The 23,286-nt window shown below is 37.9% G+C and overlaps 2 protein-coding genes across 3 annotated transcripts in view; one reads left to right on the plus strand and one right to left on the minus strand.

Moving 5' to 3' along the window:
• Positions 1-7,371, plus strand: part of rbm33a (RNA binding motif protein 33a) — a 59,985-nt gene extending 52,614 nt beyond the window's left edge. Inside the window, 3 exon segments of the mRNA XM_048184781.1 lie at positions 939-1,106; positions 2,088-2,176; positions 3,868-7,371. Coding sequence (XP_048040738.1) covers positions 939-1,106; positions 2,088-2,176; positions 3,868-3,916 — 306 coding nt within the window. The 3' untranslated portion in view covers positions 3,917-7,371.
• A 4,641-nt stretch (positions 7,372-12,012) lies between these two features.
• Positions 12,013-23,286, minus strand: part of shha (sonic hedgehog signaling molecule a) — a 29,837-nt gene continuing 18,563 nt past the window's right edge. Inside the window, exons 1-3 of one of the 2 annotated variants that reach the window (XM_048184784.1) lie at positions 18,987-19,779; positions 15,198-15,459; positions 12,013-13,703 (exon numbers count right to left, since the gene is read on the minus strand). In XM_048184784.1, coding sequence (XP_048040741.1) covers positions 13,009-13,703; positions 15,198-15,459; positions 18,987-19,286 — 1,257 coding nt within the window. In that variant the 5' untranslated portion in view covers positions 19,287-19,779 and the 3' untranslated portion in view covers positions 12,013-13,008. Of the gene's footprint in view, positions 13,704-15,197; positions 15,460-18,986; positions 19,780-23,286 lie in introns of those variants that run through there. The other variant, XM_048184785.1, reaches the window with a different exon arrangement.

Here is a 23,286-nt window from a genome sequence, read left to right on the forward strand (position 1 = left end):
ACTGAAGACTGGAGTAATGATGCTGAAATTCAGCTTTGCCATCGCAGGAATACATTTTATAGTATATTAAATTAGAAAACTGTTATTTTTAATCAAATAAATGCAGCTTAGGTGAGACTTTTGTAACGTTAGCCTCATCTGTCTTTAGTCTGCGCCCAGCATAGAGCTTTACTTTCAAGGCCAAAGAGCTCAGCTTCAGTCTCAACAGACCACAACATTTTCATTCACCAGGTTTTGTCACATGGCCTCTAGCAAACTCCAGGCGTGACTTAATGATGGCCTTTTTCAGAAGTCTCTTCCCGCTAGCTGCTTCACGCTTAATCACTAAAGTGCTGAAGAGATTGGTGGACTGTCTCTCCTATTTCAGACACAAAGCACTTTCACTGTCTTGATGTTGCAACTGACTTCTAGGCCACAAATATGGTTTATTTATAACATGAACAAATGGATTCACTAAGGAAGTTTAACTATATTAACTAATATTTTCTGTAGCTTTGATTATTTAATAACTGTCAAATCATCAATGCTACAGAAAATTAGTTCAAGTTTAACTTTCTTTTTGAAACCATTTGTTCATAATTTGTTTAAACCATGGAAGTCTAACAATGCCTCTGACAATATAAATATTAAATGTGTATGAACTATAATGTGTCTGTTTTTAAGAGCAATTACTGAATTATATGTCTGCTGAACCACTGTACAGGCAGAGAGCATAAAAATAGCTAACGGATATAACCATGAATTAAACAACAAAGATTCCACAGTTTCATAATCATCCCTAGTTCCAGCATTGCATTAAAGCACTGGCTTCTTCTGAGACCGTCTCCTCTTCTCCTCTCCTCCCTTTTATTGATATAATAATGGTTGTTAGCTGGTAATGTGTACTTTTAATTGTTCTTTCCATCTTTATTTAATATTCCCCTTCCTGATTTCCACAGTTAGTAGTTCGGGGCCGAGGACGTGGCCGTGGTGGGGGGCGTATGATGATGCCGCAGAACCCAAGAGCTCAGGATTGTAAGCCCAGTACTGTCTGCATTGAGGGTTTATCCACCACCACAACCACCAAACAGCTCATGAACCTTCTCAACTCCATTGGCCCTGTTGAGGTAAGGCCACATTAACTTTCTGTTTTTTCTTTCTTTCTTTTTTTTATGGGTAAAGCTAAGGGGTATATACTATGCGTTACTTGCTATATCATTATTACAATTCCCTTAGCATACAGCACAAAATTGGTGACAGCACCACCTGCTGGGCAAAAAGCATAAAACATCCTGGTCTGAAAGTGATGCTTCTTTGCACCAAATATTTAAAAGGGGCTTCTTTTGGCTGTTTTTCCCCAAGAATATTTATTATGTATTTACAGAATGTGTTATTAAGTGTCAACTCCATCTCAGTTAACTGTTTTGAAGACCATAATATCTTTAGAGCAAATATTTTCTTATCTCCCAGCAAGGAAAGTGAAACATTGAAGTGCGAGTTATAAATGGTATTAGGAGTAGCACATAGCTGGTTGAACAGTGTTATGTTGATGTGATCCTGGGATTACTGTTGTTGTTGCCCTGCAGCTTTTTTCAGTAAAATAGCTTTGCTACATTCATTCAAATAAATTTAAGCTTACCTCACTAATGAAAGTTTACTTATTTTTATCTGTCCAGTAACTTTTTTGCACTGCAGATGTCAATGACATCATTAACTTGTCCATTCTGGCAGTGCCTTGATGCGAGTGAGATAATCCACTACTAGATGGTTCTTTGCCTCCAACATTAAATTATCCCTCGCATACACTTGCATATAAAAGCAAATGACGTTTGCCTCAACTTGAGAGAAGATTTGCTTCCTGACAAGACAATGACCCTAAGAATAAACCGTTTTCTGGGTGGAGTGGTCTCTTAAAAATATTGCAGTAGCGCCATCTAGCTGTGTGCATTCAGTGATGTGCACATGTATGACTTTTTATCCTGCTCTTGAGGTGTTTCACCCACTGTTACAGTATAAAGAAACAGAGGTGATCTCTTAAAGAAAGTGTCTATGAACTTTTATATAATAAAACCTACTGCTAATGCGTCATTTGTGTGATTATTTTATAGATGTTTACAATGTTGCCTGAGCAGCGGAAGGCCATTGCCAAGTTTGTGAACCCAGAACATGCAGCGAGCTTTCAGCACAGCTTTCACAGGTAAGCTTTTGAATTCATCTTAAACTTAATTGTGGTTTTGTTAACATTGTTGACGTTTTATGGATAATTTGATTTTGGGACTTTTTTCACAATTATAAAAAAGAGCTAATATAGATTATAAATGTCTTTTGCGAATTAGATTTCTGTGGATCTTTTCATATCTGGTTCACGTTAATAGTCCTAAAAACTTGACAAAAGTGTCTAAATCAGGTTTATCCGATCCTGCTCCTGGAGGACCACTGTCCCGCAGAGTTCAGCTCCAACTGCAAAATTAAACACACCTGAACTAGCTAATCAATGTCTTAGGGGCTGTTTACATGACACCGTTTTTAACTAAAAATTGAAAACTTATGCGTTTTGTCCGTTCATTTACATGACAATGGCGTTTTAGTGGCCTGAAAACCAAACTTTTGAAAAAAAGTGGAAGTTTTTGAAAAGGATACCGTTATCATTTTTGTGTGAACTGCAAAAATGCAAATCTGTGAATACGGTGACGGCATGCACATATGTATTATCCACCTTATTTTTCAATGGGGAAATAAGGTGTTTTTCTGTGAAAGTGCAAGACTTAAAATTTATTAGCTGCTATAGGGAAATAATGAGAAGAATATCAGAGTGCAGTGAACTGTAAAAATATGGTGGATAGGCATGTGTGAGGCGAGTGCTCTGTAAAAGAATGCGTATATGCACAGGCGTGTAGTCTTTCTTAACAAAGTGACATCGCCAACTACTTGTCTGGCATGCGTAATACAACGTTTTTAGTCGTTTGCATGGATCCGTGTGAGCGGGGATAGTTTTGATAACATTGTCATCTGTACAAAGTAGGGATGTGCAACGATTAATCGCGATTAATCGTTTGCAAAATAAAAGTCTGTGTTTACGTAATATATGTGTGTGTTCTGTGTATAATAATTATGTATATATAAATACAGACACATACATGTATATATTTAAGAAAAATGTTAGATTTATATATAAAATATTTATATTTATATGTAATATAAAAAATATATGTATTTATTTAAACATGCATATATTTCTTACATTTATACATGTATGTGTGTGTATTTATATATACATAATTATTATACACAGAACATACACATATATTATTTAAACACAGACTTTTATTTTGCAAACGATTAATCGCGATTAATCATTGCACATCCCTAGTACAAAGAAAAAACTAATTTTTAGTACCTCGTTGTCGTGTAAATGTACCCTATAGGCATACTAGAAACTTCCAGGCAGGTGTGTTGAGGCGAATTGTAGGTAAACTCTGCAGTACAGTGGCCCTCCAGGATTTGAGTTTGGAGACCCCTGGTCTAAACGCTATTATGAACTATTGAATCTTATAAGTCTCTTCACATGTGGTGTGAATAGGCCTTTTCTACTGGGAAGTGAAAAAAGAAAATTGTACTACAGCTTTAGACCAAAACTTACATTAATATGTTGGTGTTATTTGCTGAAGCAGATCAGAGTTGTAGCCTAATGGTTTGTGTAGCTGAAGGGCAAATGAAATGTGCCGAAATGGAGCATTCAGCAAGTATTACTCATCATAACTGTGTAACAAAGAACAAGAGCTCAACTATAACTCTACTGACTGTCATGTTTTGATGGAGATGCCTCAGATTGGCTTGCCTTTAAGTGTGAGTGTCTCATTTCAATCACATGTTCCCTTGATTACATAGGCACATGATAGATTTGTCTCACATCGATGTTTCCATTATTGATGGCTGAGGAACAAGTCAGTTCAACAGAAGAGAAGACAAGAGAAGTGAACAAGAAGAGCACGTCTTTTTCTGAAAGACGGACGCACAATCAGGAGGCTAAAGCTTTGGAAGCACTGTGGAAAGTACTGTCAACAAACTCAAGCCACATGCATGAAAGAATCCGAAACAAAGAGCCAAACACTAGCTGTGTCCTGCTGGATATGGCACAGCATTAGAACTCATGTTGTGAATGACTTGAATGGCATGAAGTCTTGCTCTCGTTTCTGTACATTCATTTATATAAGGAAATCAGTAGTGGTCTAAACCAGCAGGTGAAAAGAGACAGAGGTATGAAACCAAGTCATTTTTATGACACTTGATAATAGTTGCTCCCATCCTGTAGCTCTTAAGACAGATCTTTAGAACAATTCTTTTCAGTGGCTGTTTTTTGGTCAATTAGGAATTCTTGATTTTTTTTAAATTTCCTCAGTCATTGACTTGAACTAAGTGTTAAATGAGTGCTTTGGCCTCACTGAAGAAATGTTCTGCATGCTGCAGTTGTTTTTTCACCTGTAGAGGGCAGCAGAGCTCTTTGTGTTGGGCCGTCGCTCAGGGCATGTTGTGGACATCAGAGGTGCTGTTAAGGAACTTAAGGGCATTTTTGGGTTGAGGTTTTTTCTGGTTGAATATTTTTGGAAGCCACTGTGAGATTGCTAATGTGCCTTTTTTTTGTGCTTTTGTCCATGACTATTTATGATCTTAAGTTTATTCTTTGTCCCTTTCACTATTATAATTGTATTGTAGTTGAGTTTTGTTCTGCAGAGCTGGAGTGGTGGTTCATGACGTGTGTCTTTGTGACCTGAAGATGGCTGACAAACTATTTGACGACAAATGGCTTTTATACTTAGATTTTAAGTTTTGGTGCTGGAGTTGCATATTTAGATTCTTTTAATTGTTGTTAGAAGTGGCTCCTAAGAAAGTATTAAAGGCATTCAGAAAGTAATGCTCCTTTTAATGTGTTCAGTTTTCATTCCTCAGAGTTTAGCACATATTGTGTGTGTGTGTGTGTGGAAGAGGATGACTGAATCGATGCCCGTGTGATGATTTGTTAGGATTTTATTGCAGGTTTTGATGACGCTGTGGGTTGTCTAGACTCTAGAGCAATGGTTGTCAAATCTGCCGTGAAGTACCACCAGCCCTGCACATTTTATATGTCTCCCTCATCTATCACACCTGATTCAACTCGTGAGCTCATTAGTAGAGACTTCAAGACCTGAAATTGGTGTCAGATATAGGGAGACATACAAAATGTGCAGGGCTGGTGGTACTTCAGGACAGGTTTGAGAACCTCTGCTCTAGAGCACTGGAATCTCTCGTGAATTGTGTTCACAAAAACAACTTGAGGTCATTGCTTTGTGAAGGGAGATATTATGAACTATTTCTAATGGTTGTATGGATATAACTTCGGCTCAGTTAATTGTTTTGAAGTTGGTCAGACTGGGGAATACAGGTTACTGGCTGAATTGAGAAGTTATGGATAGGGATTGGTCAACATCAGCTGTCGGGTACTCTTCCAAAACCCTTCATCTTCATTTTCTACTTTATTTTCCAATTTATTTTGTATGTTGTTACCCATGAAGACTTAGATTTTTGAAAGATGGAGTTTTTTTGGCAAAAATTCTCATGTATTGTCAGTCTCCAGTGAATACGTTATTATCCCTGGTTTTTATAGCTTCGATCATGAGTATTTCACATCCGAAATTATGATGTCATTGTCATTATTATTTGTATGAATAACAATAATTATAATACTAGTCCATCAGTACTGTTTAAGTATAGTGCTTGGTAAAGTCTAATTTGTACAGCTTAAACTAAACTTGTCACAATATGGCCCCAGAACTGCTCTTTGGTCTAGTGCGTTATATTGTTCATATTTTGATTGATTGTTAATTTAAACCCATTATAAGCTACGTATGTAGCAAAAACAATCTTGTTATACTATCTAAAATATCTGTTTTAGATAATATAACAGTATAACAAAATCCCTGTTATGTTTGAGCCATTTTAGTAAATAATAATATAAAATAAATGTCTGTAGTTATTAACTCATCCAGGTCTACAATTTCATAGGATTTGGGGGCAACTATTATCGGTGGTCACTTTCTTGTATATAATGAAAAAAAAAAAAATGTGTATGAATCTGTCAAGTCTGTTGTTTTCTCATCTTGAAATCTTTCCATGTTAGAAAAATACCTACTTGTATGTGACAGGTGAATTTCTTTTCTCAGTTTTTTATATATCAACATAAAAAAAGTATCCCTTGGTCATTTTACAACAATTTTGTTATTGCAGACTTAGAGCTTATTATTTGAGGATATTTTAAAGATGAAAAATAAAAGATGGTCACATATATACCATGTAAATACGGGTATGTGAAGCCAACTGTCTTTATCACCATTAACTGTTGTCTGATGTTGTTTTGTGTTTGAAGATTCCCTCTTGCATCCTAAAAGATGTGTAATATTATTCTGAACACAACATACCCGCTTTCCTAATTTCCTCCATCTTCCCGAATGTTTCTGTTGCCAAATGTAGAAATTGATTTTAGGGGAAAAGATTTTGTTTCTAATTAAGGTTCAACAATTTATCTGAAGTCCGGTGAATTGAAACATCTGAGGTGTTTTGTGTGTTATGGTGCTACTGCTCTCACTGTGTCCAAGACTTTGGGCCATTGTCTATCAGGTTCATTTGTAAAGCTGCTACCCTTCAGCACCCACTTGCTTTAAAATGCATTTGTAATTTATAATATAATAGTTGGGCATGATTAATCCCAGTGCCCTCTTTGTCTATATGTTTGTATTAATAATTTGCATTGTGAGTTTCCAGGAATCCCATAAATACATATGATGGGTAAGATTGTAAATAATGTTATAAAATCGAAAACATATGGATCCTTTTGAATAAGATTTTTAAATTTATTTCATTTTTGTTAACTTTGAGTTTTGTAGACATGCTCTGTTTAAAATTGGTATAGGGCACAGATCTGTTTATTTATTGATTTGAATGTCTTTATATGAAAGAGTGAATCCTATGGATTTAAAAGGTTTTAACTAGACTGAGAAACATTTCTTTATATGTTTCTGATTATAAATCTTATAAGACATATTTATAAACTGTCTTATAAGAAAGAAAAATGGATTCATATTGAACCTTTTAGTAACTTCATTGTAAGTGTAGATCAACTAGGGGAAAATGTCCCTTTTCAAACTGTAATCACACATGTGACAATTTTAAGTTTAAGAGATTTATTTATTGATATATTTTTGGCAGCGATTTTAGCCAAGCTATATAGTCCTAAATAATGGTATTTTGTGTCAAAATTAGTAGGTTAAAGTTTACTCTCTCTTTTTTTAAAATATGTTTTTGTTTTATATTTTGTTTCTTATTTCTGTCAATCGCAAGTGGCTGGCACACTCCCCATGTTTTTATTTTATTAGTATTTATTTTATTTTATTTTTATTTTTTCACATGGATCCTGCTGCAGTTGAACAATTGGCCAGTTTATAGAAATACCAGGATGGCCTATTGATTCAAGATTAGGGCATCTAGGCTTGGTTTCACAGACGGGGCTTAGATTAAGCCAGGAGTAGGTTTTAGTTCAATTGGAACACTTGAGTAGCTTTTATAAATGTGCCTTAGACAAAACAATGGCACTGCCATATTTTAAGATATGTCAGTGCAAGTTGCTTTCAATTAAGACAGCTCAAACATGCATTTTAGTCTGAGACTTGGCTTAAGCCTTGTCTGTGAAACCAGGCATTAGATTACTTGCATTTCTTATAATGGTAGTCAGCTCTAAGACCAGCGATATGGCATGTTTTTACTCACGGTTTTATCTGTCAAATACGACACACTGCTTCCCGTTGGCAGCGGTATGATTATTTGTCACTTGTAATTAAACCATTTTTTTCTCTTTTCCAGGACAGAGCTTCCAGGAGCACAGAAAAGAGGGTTTTTCATAAAACAAATGCTCTGTAGCCCCTTTACACATTCTAAGATGGCATTGGTTTTCAAAAGGAATTGTTACTGTAGGACAATTTATGTTGCAGCTCTATAAAAAGGAAAGTTTTTGTCATTTTTATTTTATTTTATTGTTTTTTTGGTATTTGACATTGCTTGTAGTAATACTGATAATGCTTTATGGCTGACATTCTGTATAATGGTTATAAACATTTGTGTTGGAGTCATTCTGTGGCACGATTGAAAGATTCTTCACAATATGAACACAACATATGTAGTTTAAAATGAGTGTGACCTGAAGAGATTGTGTTTTGAGAATGTCATGTGTTTTCACACTAGCTAGCTATTGCACTGGACAGGACGATGCCATAAAACTGGCAGATTGATTTTGAATTTAGTCTTGTTTAGCGCTCTGTTGATCTGATGCTGAATTCATTTTAGTTTGGCTGTACGATCAGGCTGATGGTTTAGAAGTAAACTTTTAAAGGGATAGTTCACCCAAAAATGAAAATTCTGTCATTTACTCCCCCTCAAGTTGATCCAAACCTGTTTAAATTTCTTTGTTCTGCTGTACACAAAGGAAGATATTTGGAAGAATGTTTGTAACCAAGGAGATCTCGCCCCCTCATTTACTACCATAGTATTTTTATTTTCCTACTATGGTAGTCAATGGGAGGTGAGATCTACTTGGTTACAAACATTCTTCCAAATATCTTAAATTTAAATTTAAACAGGTTTGGAACAACTTAAGGGGGAATAAATGACAGAATTTTCATTTTCATGTGAACTATCCCTTTAACTGCTTTAGTTTTTGTGCCTTTTTGCTAGATTTGAGCCTTGTTAGTCAGCTTTAGTGTAATGATTGAAGGTAGAGCGTGTATACCGACATCCAGCTGCAGCTGAACTGTGTGCGTCAAATAAAGGAGACCTCCAAAATATGCTGATTGAGAACCAGCAGCATATACTGTAAACATGTTCTGTATAGACTCTGGTGTTGACTTTTCTGCCTTGGTGATAGTGTGAGAAAAATAACAACCGTTCATCAAGCAGTAAAATCTTAATCGTTATTACAATGAAAATACGTTTAGATCGAATTCCTTCTTAAAATCATTTGAGTGAAGGTCCTCGCTCCATGAAAGGAACATTGCTTTTGAAAACCTCTGCAAATCCAAAATTATGCGTAACAAAAGAAAAATAGAAATATTAAACTAATATGAAAAACCCTCCTTTTGGTTTCAGTTCTAAATAATGTTGTCTGTCTACAGTAGAGCTGCGTCCAGATGATGCTAACTTGTCTTAATTTCTCAACAGGTGCTCTTCAGTTTATGTGGTACCAGATATCTTTCTCTTTCTCACTCTCTCTCTTTAACTTAAATTTTTCATTCTCCTTCTCTTTCTCTCACTCCACTTTTCATCTGGGGCTGAAGCTTGATGGGAAGGCTGTTGTTGATCTCACTGTGGTGTTGTGTGAACATAATCCTTCTGTATTAAAGCAGGGGGACCTTGCGTCTGGATTTCCTTTCTGTATTAGCCCACGTCCGTGGAAGTTTTGCGTCTCTGGGACCACACCCTACTGAGTTCCAAAGTTCAAAAACTTGCACAAAGCCCAAGAATGATCTGTACACTCTTGCCAGCTGTACACACGTTTTGTGTTTTTGGATGAAAAGAAAACATTACTTGGAAATCATTATTGTATGGGGGAAGTGATTTATGCTGCTTTGATCACCATTTTGTTGTCCTTCAGTCTTGTATTAATGAGATGTATTTGAAAAGTGTACACCAGACTGTCCTACATGTTGAATTCTGAAGAATATAAATGGTGTTTGTTTAGTAACCTTTTATGGAGCTTGTCAAATAGAAACCAATAATATGCCTTGACTGTACTTATGAATAATTACTTGAAATAAATCCTTTTCTTGGATTTTACCTTCTGTGTTGCCTACGTTATTGTTATTGGGTGATAAATGAATGGCTTTTGATAGTAGTCTTGCATCTGCCTTCTGAGAGTATTAAGTAAGCCTCTCGCTGTTTGAGCCTACAGAAATATCACCATCTTACAGATTGTTTTCTTACAGAAAGTAATATTATGCCACAATAAGCAGTGTGGTCCGCGCCAAACTGTCACAAGCCATAGTCTCTCCTGAAGCCTAGGTGTTTTAACTTCTCTGGAAACTACTTTTGGAAAAGTGATTGTCACTTGGGCAAATATTTGTGCAATTAAAATGAGTGATTGGAATTTAACGATAGGCAACCTTTATTTCATTCACACCTCACAACAGTTGCCAGTCCATTTTTGTTTGCAATTGCCAGCAAGCGTTTGTTGAAACAGTTGCTCTCTCGGCAGACACAAGGCCCCTCTGAAGGATTAGTTGGTTTTATTTACCTGCTCCGAGGAATGCTTTCGCCCAGTCGCTTTTGTGTCTGTGTAAATGCTCAAGGTCAGGGCTGAGAGTGAGCCTCACCAACAGCTCTAAAAAGCAGCAAAACCTGCAGCACAATGAAGTCTTCTTAAGAATTGGTAGTGGAATTTCTATTCGTGTTGCAACAGAGTTCAAAAGCTCAAACTTCCATTCACTCACTAGTTAACACCCTTCAAAGTGTCCATGCGCACACATGCACACATTCATCATAAAAAAATTACAAAAAAAAGAAAGAGAATATAGTTGTATAATTAGTTCTTTGTTGGTGGTGCAACACAGAGATGGTGAAGACACTAACCTGTAGCCATCTTTCATATTTTCTGATCCTTTTAGAAAGTGCAGTCTGAATTTGCACATCAGTCAGGCAAGAACATTCACTTCAAACTTCAGTACTATTCTCAATACCAAGTTTATCAGCTGAGCTCACATTGGCTCTGTGCCTGTTCCTCTCATTGATAATATTGTTCAGCAGAGAGAATGATATCATGATGTGGGAGGTGCTTGCGAAAGTTTTACCATTTTGAATTTGAGGACATTTGACCATTCAGCTTTACAAAGCACTATTCCACTCTGCTGTGGATGTGATCAGCTTTTGTCATTTCGCATGTCTATACTGTCTGATCGTGTAAATGGGTTTGGGGCTCATTATTAGGCTCTTTTCCTTGCTAGAATGTAGAAGTCGCATATCACATCTCAGACTTAACCAAAGGAAACATCACAGAGATCCTTAGAGTTTGGGTTAAACGAGTTAGACTTATGCATTGAGTATTAGATTTGAAGTGGATGGCTTCCTCACTTCCTCTCATTGCACCTGGTGCACCACCTGTTTCATTCCTGCGATTAACTATAAAAAATAAAAAAAACTATTACATGAAGACCGGAAGAGTGTGTTAATGTGTTTAATCGTCAAATGTATAGTCTAATAGTTTAATGTAGCCTATTTGATCCCGTCACATATTTTTGACATAACTCATGGCGGTGAGTAAAAGCCACACTAAAGACCTCGACATGATCTAATATGCAAGGTTATTTCCGGTAAATGCGTTGGGACGTTTAAAGCACACAAACAGTGGCCTTTTTAATCTGCGTGAGAGATTTCCAAATGTTTATGCTAAGGACTATCCTCTTCATATTTAACATGGGACCACAACTTTTCGCAAGCATACAAAATCCAGATCAAAGACTTTTTCGCGTCTCACCGATAGCCGCTTTCAACAGTACGATTTAACTTCATTTCGCATTTCCACACGTTGGTTTGAATGGACTTCTTGTTTCTCCCACTCGAGCTTTATGCAAACTGAATAATCCGATTTATCTGGGGGGGAAACTGGGAACCTATTATGCACCTTTGGTCAACTCTATCAGAAAACGTAGGCTATTTTATTGTAACAATAAAATATTTTATATTTAATTATCTGCATTAGGACAACCTAAGCTGTCGTTTTATGTGCTATGTGTTAAACGTGACAGCAATGAACATGATTAGTCCAGTTAATATTTTAATAAACTGCCGCCGAAAGGGGACTTAAGCAACAGCAATAACAATGAAATATTTATGAGCATTAATAATATCAATATAATAACAACAATAATTTGAAATCGTCTGATTATTAAAATGATTGGACATGATGTTTAATTTGTGCATCATCAAAGAATATTCATGAAACAAAAACATAGCAACGAGCAGTTTGAATATTTTCTTTATCTCATTCATTTATAATAAACATATAAATAATAAATTCTATACATTTCCTGACACCTTGCCTCAATGAAAGGTAGGTTAACTGGTATGGCCACTCAATCATATGCTATCCAAACTGTGCATCAGCTGCATTTTATTTCTATAAAACTATTTACCTATTACAAAATATGAAAAGAAAAATACATTTTAGTAAATGTACAGTAGTTACTTATTAATTGGTTTAACGAAAATCTTTGTTCTTTACTGTGGGACTATTATCGTTACTGAATTGTCAGAATGTGCATTTCGTATTTTCTTAAAGAAATACAAGAAACAATGAAACCAGAGAAGAGTGAACAATATGTCTGTCCCACTCTGACAACCAAAGCAATGACAAAATAATAGAGAATTCTAAAAGAGATAACAGCACAAGACTGCAAAGACTCTGCACCTATTTAAATTAAAATATATTCTCGTATCTTACACTATTTCAAATAACGAAAAGTGATTAGGTAACGATCGGTCAAAATCTAATGTACAATTCTGTGTATAAAAATATAATTTCTGGAGCCCCACGGCGTTTGCTTGCCCCTAAAATATAACAGTCATTTGCACATATGCACAGAATGTTACAGCCTGTCATGAAAGTTTCTTTCTTTTTTCTTACATTATCGTTTTTTCTTTTTTTTCTTTTTTTCCTGTTTACATGAGATATACAAAAATAGATTCTGCACCGCTGGATGATCATTCGAATCCGTTTGTGTGCCACCAGCCTGAGTTCACGCGAGAATAAATTATGCAAAGAAAACTTTTAAGGCTCCATTTATTCTTTGAAAATGACATTTTTTTTTAAAAGTCATTGTAATAAATATCCCAACTCCGCTCGGGGCCTTTGTCTCTTTCTCTCTCACTCTCGCTCTCTCTTTCTCTCTTGTTCTAACATTGTCTTATATCCTACATTAGTGTGATTTCTCTTGCTTAATTTCCATATGAAGGTTTTCAGCTTGAGTTTACTGACATCCCCAAAGGATGAAGCATGTGGCTGTCCAAAACCCACGTTCCCATTTGATAGAGGAGCTTGGAGTACCAGTGGACTCCCTCCTGTTGTAAAGTCGCACTGGACTGACTGATGAAGTTTTTGGGGAACAGGACTGATGACACGTCATAATAGAGCCTGACGGGCGCGAAGGCCAAATGCGCGAGACCGTGGTCCTCTATTACGGCGTAACAGGACGCCAGTATTCTGTCGACCACAATGGTTCCATGAGCAGTCACTGGTGCGAACGAGCCCTGGTGCTCCTCCGTGTATATCCGTTCCACGATGACAGATTTAAGTTGACCGCTATCATCAACAACCATCACCTTTTGTCCGGCCCTGACACTGCTGGCAAACGCGGCGGTCATGGTGTGGAGATCATCCGTTGAGTTGTCGAGGACAAAAAGGAGATGAGCAGCGGTGAGGGTGATCTTTTCAACGGGTTCTTTCGTTTCTATGACGTAAAAGATACGTCGCGTCGCGGAGTCTCGGTCTGTGAACATGATGAAGTCGCTGTACACGAGGTTCCCAGCGCTGTCCGCCGCCAGCACCTTGTCGCCGGGGTTCAGGTCCTTCACGGCCTTCTGCCCTCCGTCTTTGAGCGTGACCAGAGCCGAACCTGGGAAACACCCTCCAGATTTTGCAGCAACCGAATTTTCTGTCGAGATAAATAGCAATGGGTGAATAAACATTTTATGCAGCATATCAAGAAGTTACATTATTACGCTCTAATATTAGACCTATACTTTGAGTTCTGACGAGGTAAAAAAAAAAAAAAGCTCGAAAAACATGCACGTAAACTATATCAGCCCCAAAGTCGCCTCACGTAAGAAAAAAAAGTCTGAATAAACAAAAGAAAAACGTGGCAACGGGAATTAGGCTGTAAATCGAAAGCTTTCCCAAAAAAAAGTCTTTGTGTGAGACGGAGGAAAGAGCCTGGACTGCTCTAATTAAAAACCAATAAAGCCCGGACATTGTCATTCTAATGCAGCTTGTGTGCAGAGCACTCTTGGAAAAGGACACTTCTGCCTTTCCTTGCGCCTCTTTCATATTTGCTCAGGTGCAGAAACTTCTATGTGACAATTCACACTTATAGAATGAGAAAGCCCCAAGCAGGCTACCTATTTACTCAGCCCAGACACTTTCCAAGGCTCTAATGGTGTAGATTTGAATGTAAATTAGAAATGCTAGCGGTAGTCAATCAATGCCCTCTTCTTCTTTCCCTTTCATTTTTTAAACCATCATGCTCTCCGTTGTCAAGCTTAATGACAATAATTCGGGCCTTGTGGGATCTCTTCACATTCCGATCTCTTGGGTCGGTAAACAGAGCTATAGAATGGACTTTTCGTCTAATCCTCTCATAAGATTCTGGGACATGAAATAAGATGGTGACAATTGAGAAACAGATTTCGACCTGGCTATGTAATGTATTTGTAAATGTGTTTAGAATTTAAATTATAAGATTTGGTGAATGCCTGTGTGTTCCAGCTAAATGATCTTCGATCAATGATAAACTTATTACACTACAAAATAAATATATAAATGAAAGATTCCTGATAAGAATTAGGCCTACGTTTTATTTGCGCAAGTGATGTCACAAACTTCGTCGTGTTTTTTTTTTTTTTTTTTTAATCTTATTTTTAGCGTGCGTGTTTGATTTCATATGTCTTCATATGCAGTGTGCAGCCTATTCTGATGCAGTGAGTGATCTTGTGATGACTTGATAAGCGCTTCCTTCAAAGAGACAGAGTGGGGCGATGTAAGATCAGATATTATATTGGCTGCAAAGTCTTTCTGTGTTCATTTTAACTCAGTGTAAAGAGGAAGATTTAAAAGATCTTATTGAGGAATGGCCTTGAAACTATTTGTAGACTTTGCCTATCACTTGGTGATTATTCAAAATAACTAATATACACATTAGATTTATTAATTAGAAATATTTTTAGTAGCCCAATATCTTTGCCATAAGTTATTTTATGATTACAGCTATAATTTAGACTCCCAGTAATACATTTGTTGTTGTTTTACTGTATCGGTATTTAAGGGCAGTTTATCTTTTTAAACCAGCTTTTTTTCACATGAAATGGAGTGTGAAGCATTGTGCTCGTCACTTATTTATTTTGCAGTTCCAATCACCCTGCCATGATCTTACCTGCTTTGACAGAGCAATGGATGTGGGCTTTGGACTCATAATAGACCCAGTCAAATCCAGCTTCTACAGCTAACCGAGAGAGTGTCCCATATTTACTCTTGTCTCGATCAGAGGTGGTGATATCAACAGCTCTTCCCTCGTAGTGGAGTGATTCTTCAAAATGGTGACCGTCCTCATCCCAGCCCTCTGTCACACGCAACTTAACCCCCGGCCACTGGTTCATTACAGAGATGGCCAATGAGTTCAGCTTGTCTTTGCATCTCTAATAGAAAGACAGAGGGAGAACGGGAAGAGAGCTGATTTTAAATTCTTCCATTCATTGATCCATGTTGCCATTTGCATTTAAAAAAACACACAATAAATAATGCTCTTAATCTCCAAAAAAATCCTGAATGATAGTAAATGATAGCTTACATGAAAGCTGTTTACATCTCCTTAAACAAACTGAGTTTTAATTTATTTAATGACTTGGGTGTGATAGACTGGTTCATATCTCATGATAAGAGTCAGCCAGATCTAAACATCCTTTTCAAGGATCAAAGCTCTTCCAGACATCATTAACTTACAATAACTATTCCAATTAATACATCCAGACAAATAAGTTGACTGTATATATGAAATACGAAACCTGTATTTACACTAGAAATAATTCAGCCTTGCATGCAAGGCTATTCTGCTCAAAGAGCTCAATGAAAAATTGATAAGTTATTGCATTCGCTTCACTGATCTAAAACATATAGATCCAACTAGGGAAAGGTGTGACTGCATCAAGGCCTCTTCTGCTTAAAAGGCTAGAATACATACAATGGTAACTTGAGATTAGAAGGCAAAATATACTGAAAAGTGATGTTTCAGTCAGTTATTTGTGGTTTTTATTATTATAACCTTGAGGTTTAGAGCAAGTGGGTCTTACTAAGGTGCAGGTACAAGCTATGGAATATCAGGCCATGTTTGGGTGGTGCACCCACTAACCTTTCCCGGGACCTTGTGTTGGGATGCTTGGCCTTCTCCAGGACAACTCTTCCCAACGCTTAACCAATATGTCAAATAAAACACCACAAAAGACTCTTTCACTGCGTCCAAGAGGAGAAGCAACTACTCATTATTCTTGCAGCACAGGTTTGCTCAAGGGACGTGATGTGATTGCTTAACCGACGGTCTTTCAGAGGTTATATAAAATCTATTCAAAATATGCTTGCAAATTGTGACACTAAGCCAAATTAATACCTGTAATAATTCACACACATACCCTCCTAGCTTTGACTCGCTCGCTCCCTCTTTCTCTCCCCCCTTCACAAGCACACACACACCATCCGTAGCCTATAACATCTACATAAATTTCTGTACCAGACTACTATCACCCCACTTTCTACTCATTCGCTTGACCCTCTAATTTTTATGTCTGCACTGAAGGCATACACCTTATCACATTGGATTATATTTCATCATACATTAAAAAAATGTATAGTATGTAAAGTATAGTAAATAATAAAACATATAATATTTCTGTTCACTCCATTATGTCTCCATGTCTATTATACAAACTGTATCATCTATCAAACCACCAAAAACGTATTGTGCTTCACAGATGCATCCTCTTATATATATGGCTACATTAATCATTTTCTTAATGAGATACTGACACATCTGTGGACTGAATGGAAAATGACAGACTGGTACTTTATCCAAACAGGAAAAAAAAAAAAAATAAAAAAAATTATTTCCTGTAAGTAGTGATTTTAACTATAGTGATTTTAATCTGCTGCTTATTAGCTCCACACAGCACTCGTGGCACTTGAATGAGAGAGGAAAATACAAACAAGGGACCAAAAGATACAACCTAGCATATTCTGAGCAAAACTGCCGGGGATTCAAGACCCGTGAAGCCTAAACTCTTTATTAATTCATTGGGTCGTGTGCCGCAAATCAAGCCAAATTCTGTTCAGCCACCATGAAGCGCAGCGGGAACCCCCTGTGCCGCCGCTTTGTGCTCCACACGAGGTTTGTTCAACAAGCCGCCTAGTCACAGTCAGCTACTAATCTCCTCCCAAAATGAACTGTTTTAGAGGAAACACTTATCAGCTACCTGTCAGAGCAAACAGCCTCCTGGATGCCCTCGCACTTGCGCCTAATTTCGTGAGCAGCACCGTTAAGTCCAATTCACTACACAGCGTGTTCGACCAACAAACCATCTCTTACACTCGGATGCGCTTCTCCAAAATATTTGCTAACAGGACACCTCGTTAACTCCTTTGAAAAGCTGAGACGTCCATTTGAAGTTACAAGATTGCAAGGGTAACTTTTCAATTTTAATGGCAGTGTGTGTGCCCGCGGGTCATCACACACTTATAATCACATTCACCTTAAGTAGAGTTTGATATACATCTGAGAAAACCACACCAGACAAGGGTTTCATCTTTTTTTTAAGGACCAGAAAAAGGGAGACTTTATAATGCACCTGCGCGGCGCGTGTAAATTCACTTTGGTTGACATTCGAAATGCTTCAGCAAACCTCGTCCATGAGATAACAACCAGTCATGACTTAGACTTTGAACCGAACAGCATTTCAACAGAGGAACGTCCAAAATAACCTAATAAAATATTATACTCAGGGTAATCACTTTGTAAAATACACGGATGCAGACCTCCTCAGTATGCTTTGTATAGCAAATATATTTTCGATGCATTACTAAGCAGCAATGTTATTCTTCCTTTGCATTGGCAAAGGGTCAGAAGTTCAAATGATCCCTGCTAATGCGACGAGAGTGGAAAGCCATGTTGGGGACAGACAGCCTATTCCCGAAGCTGTCTGACTTTTTCAGAGGCCCACCTTTCTTTTCAAAAATGAAATCAATAAAAAATAAAGAATAAAATGTAATGTTAAAGGTTATGTACAACTCGTACAGATGAAACTTTATATCATTTTTGAGCAACACACAACTCTAGCATTAACCATATAATAAATAGATCTGAGTCAGTTTAACAGTTTAGCGCATCTAACTGATCTAACCATTTATCAACAAAAAATAAATAAATAATAAAAATAAATAAAATAGCGCATATTGCAATTAAAATAATGTGTAATAGTCTACTCCTGGGGTGTACCACATAAAACTTATTTCAGCTTGCATGTACATTGCTTGATTTTGCTTATATATCGGTCAGTTGTAAAACAAATAGGCTATATATTATGTCGCATGTGGCGTAAAATAATTGTCAGAAAATGAGCAAACTCCTGCATAATATCGAAAGAAGAGGGGTGAAGACAGATAGGCCATTGTGTCTGATTCTAATCTGCCACTAAGTGGTACCGTCCTGGCCCATTAATAAGCAGAAACAAATTTAAGAGCATCCTTTGAGAAATGTCAATATTTTCATGCCCTGATAAGCAGCCGCTGCAAGCGGGTGGGCTTGCGGTCTGACTAAGCGATCCCATGAACATGTACGCTTAATTTCGTTCTATATTTAGCTGTCATGAGACTGACACATTATGACCAGCACAGTCCCTTCAGATCAGGTGCCTTATCAAGCAGGGTACCCACATTTTCTAAAATGCGCCTGATGTATCTCAACGATGACAAATATAGGAACAGAGAAGCGCATACACATTTCACCCAACCTTCCACAATGAGGGTGAGCAAGGAGGCAAGCAGCCGGTCCTCTCCTGATGGCATTTCTCTCGCACAGCTTCATTATGAAGACTATTTCTCAATCCTTGCACGAACTGTACTTTCTTAATCTCTGACTTCAAACAAGCACCGGTGCGATTTGTGAACGGAAAGGAATTACCTGTGTCATGAGTCTGTCCGCGCCTGTGTTCTCCTCATCCTTAAAGATAATGTCGGGATTGTAATTTGGAATAAGTTCTTTAAATCTCTCCGAATTGCGCGTTATCTTGCCCTCGTATCTACCGCTGGCCCCTAAGGTCTTCTCCGCGACATTAGGTATGAACTGCTTGTAGGCGAGAGGTGTCAGCTTCTTCCGATGTCTTCTTGTGCCGTAGCCTCTGCCTGGACCGCAGGCCAGTCCGGACACCACCAAGGACAGACTGAGAAGAGACACCAGCAGCACTCTCGTCATAAGCCGCATTTTGCCGCACGGTGAATCTCGCTGCGGTGTTCTAGAGCGCCCTGCGCGGTCTGTCTAGCAGGATTTCTCGTTCTCCTTGCGCGGATCTCCGGCGATGTCCTTGCCGTCTCCTCAGTTCACGCGTGTCCCTCAGCGCCAAGCCCTACCGTGACAGGTGCGGAAAATGTGAGTCTGATAACGCATCGGAGGTTTGCGGCGTGGATGTGAGAGGTAAGACTGACCCCGAAATCGCAACGTTAGTTTGAAGCCACAGCCACTTATGCGAGAAGCCTCTTTACTCCTATGTATTATAGCTGCGATCTGAGGTAGGGAGGGACCTGATTGGCTCGACGGGACGAACCCTTCTGATGTTATCCCACAAAACGGACGCGCAAAAACCTTTAAAGAAGGTGGGTTTCAGGGGAGGGACACGGTGAGATGTGAACGCATCAGTTTTCCCCGCGGCTGCTGTCTGTGAGGCTGCGACATGCATGTGTGCTCAGTTTTTTTACTGGGATGTAAATGTGACCATCCGTATGTGACCTGCTAATGGATCTTTTTTTTTTTTGGTTTAAATCCTTTGGGTCTGTATTCATGTTACTGCTTAAGGTGCATGTAAGGGTGAATTAATTATGCGACTTTCAAAACTTCATTTATCACCAGTGAAGACTGTGCGTGTGCACATTAATCATACAATAATCACAAACAAAGCGATTCCAACTACAAAGACTGCCAAAATACACACGTACATTTTAATACAAATGTAAACTCTTTTTTCTATTTATCTCTTTAATCACATAATTATCAGGTTGATCACTTGTTGTCCCATGAACCTCTAACCTGAAAAAGCTGAACTTTACAGAAGTAGGTTTTGTGCATTGTCAGTTATATCAGCATCAGGTTTTGCTGTCATTTTTAAAGTTTTAAAGTGAAAGGATCAATTTCTGCAGAATTTACTGGATTTTTCTTTCTTTTAAATATTGTCCAAAAGACTATTTCCAAACTGAAAAGCTAGCAATGTTTTGGTTAATTTAGAATACAATTACTTATTCCTCCATATTCCATTGGCACAAGAGAGTAGGAGACAGAGATTAAGTTGGCTCTTCAGCCCAACACAGCTTATTTGAGATATTGGAAAGGGCTCTTCCTGTGCACACAAATGCTAAGCTGTCTGTTTGGGAGAAAGATCAGCCTGCAAAAACCCTGTCACCCCTTAAAGTCCACTTCAGTGACAGATTAAGCCATGGTAACCACTGTGTTCCCTGGCCCATAGCAGCGGGTAAGGTATGTGTTTCATTGTCTTATTTTCTCTTGTTTTCACACATTTTCCAGACTACTCTATCAAAGACGGTGGCTGCTTTTCTTGTGAAATACATTAAGAAAAGTAGGACCCCTGCTGAAGGTTTTGTTCAAATAAGCATGACACCGATGATTTGTTGTCCCGTCCGTTTTAGTTTTGATAATGATATGTGAAGAGTAAAACAATATGTTAACATGCAACCCGCAGGAAAAGTTTCTATTTGTCTTTCCCCCAAACAACTATTTTTTGTCATAATTTTTTAATTACCTTAATTGGAGATTGTTTCGTGGATAATTTATACATTACATTGATCCTTGATGTGAAGGCAGTGTGAACATCTCAGAATGCTGAGAGCAAATCAAGCAGGTAATCTCTTCCAAAACAAATTTATATGCTATAAATAGGCAACTGAAAGAGAGGTAGTTCAATTGATGCTCTTACTTCCATCAAACAGTCACAAAGAAGTCATTTTATGTCCTATTTATGACCACCTGGCCACAGAGGTCTAACAGGAGTGAACTGTAAAGACTGTAGTATGGTTTATGCTGCCACACTATGATGAACATGTTTTGAATTGTAATAATCTGATATTACATTGGTTGGCAATAATCTGATATTTTACCTTCAGTGTATTAGAAAGTTAATGAATCAGTGGGAATGACTGCAAGAAAAAAAAAGTACAGAGGAAAAACAGTCATCCTCATGCTGTAGTGGAGCGTGATTTTCCTGCTCCTTCCATCTATCTCTAGCTGTCTAAGTACAATTACATCTTGGCAATTGCATTCATCAGTAATTATGAGATCACAAATATTGACTTCCTTAACCACACTGCAGCAATTCTATGGGAGCAGACAGTAGACATCATAGGTCATTCAGGTATGTGTAGCATGAATAAGCCCTACAAACAAACACAATGTCGTGTAATTCTGGGACTCATACAAGATCATGTGCCGCCCCAATTGACTAATCCTTTGAGAATGACCCTAAGCAGTCAGTGTACAGCGAAACAGTCTTAAGGACAAGCATTCTGTGGAGGAACACTTAGCCTCGATTTCGAGCAGCTCTTTGTGTTGTTGTGGACTGCAGGGAGTGGAACGTGGGGAATTTCACAATCGCGTACCTGAGGTTCCAGCTCAGCTCCGTCTTGGAGTGTGTAAAGAGTTTTTTATTTGCCTCGCTCAGCCGCTCCCTCTACTTAAACACAGTCTCAGTCCTCTCAAGGCCAAGGCAAGACAGCCAAGCCCCAGGTCAACCCAACACAGCGGGAGGGAGAAGAGAGTCTTAGAGATGCGCAAATACATGCTATTTTCAATTCGAACAGAGATTTAGGGGCAAAGGGTAAGCACTAAGAGTAATTCAGAAACCCAAGACAGAAGGGGAAAAAAAGTATTTTTGAATGTCATCAATGGCATTTTCTTATTGACTTATCACATTCCACTCAGTGCCATGATAAAGACAAATTCCTCAGTGGAGGCTGAGAAAACCAAGTTACTCACCATCAACCATCATATACTATTAATAATGATTATGAATGGTAGCATGGTTCAACTTTTTGTTGTCTCAATACTATATGTGGTTCCATATTTACTTATAACATTTAATGCTCTAAAAAAAACTCCAGTTTCTAGATATGTGACTTGATACTGTAGATTGGTGATGGACAGCAGAGGAAAATGCAGTAACATGCAAATAAATGAGCACATGAGAGTAAACCATCTGCTGCAGCATGCTTTGTTCGATTGCCATTTGACCTGAGGACACAGATAGTATCTATTTAATGAACTTGGGGTGCTTGTGGCCTGTGCCATATTACCTAGAGCAACAGTAATTCCTCTGGAAATTTAGTCAACATTCAACGCGGCTGACCACAGTAACCAATGAAAAGTGAAAGCGTCATTAAACACCCACTCACATGCTAGTGGCCATACGAGACACCATCACACCATGAAAACTACTGCCTCTCTACCTAAGTGTTTAGAAACATTCCACAAGAATAGTGAACAGTGATTTCAAAACATTCCCACACTTAGTAGTCTTCTGGACAGGTTCCAGGATGTTGCTCACTGAACAGCATTTCAGTTTATATTTTTTATATTGATCATAAAATTAATTGTTAACTACATGTGTCGGCACGCTTCAGCTTCTGAGGTGACAGATAAGAATTAGTTTTGAAATAAGCATTGTAAAGTCATCAAAGATCAGGAGTGGAGCAAAATTATCCCACAGACTACTGCTGCTGGAAAAGAGAGAGAGAGTGCAGCAGTTCCTCATCACAGCCTTGGATAATGACCTCATTCCGGTCGCCAGAGTTTTGCGATCGAGGGCAGCATGATTGTACAAGAAAGAAGCAAAGCCTAAGACGATGAGAAGAGCAAAACATGAAAATAAAGACATGAATATTAAGCACAGGGTAAACTGTGAGAATTACGTGGAAAGATGAATTGATGCTGTCACCAATTACTTGATATTGCAGAATCCTCCCATCTCTCAAGTCTCAAGAAACACCTCTTCAAGAGTCTTCTGACCCAGATGATTTCTATCTAGCACTATATCAGCATTATATTTAAATCTTTGTAGAAGTTACCTATTTTACATAAACAATGTTTACATAAAGTCCACAAGACAAAAAAATAAATAAAAAAAATAGCTATATTTGTAAATATGACCCAATTCAAAAGTTTATGAACCCTTGATTCTTAATACTGTGTTTGGTTACCTGGA

The sequence above is a fragment of the Megalobrama amblycephala genome, linkage group LG3 (assembly GCF_018812025.1).
Source record: "Megalobrama amblycephala isolate DHTTF-2021 linkage group LG3, ASM1881202v1, whole genome shotgun sequence".
Taxonomy (NCBI): Eukaryota; Metazoa; Chordata; class Actinopteri; order Cypriniformes; family Xenocyprididae; genus Megalobrama; species Megalobrama amblycephala.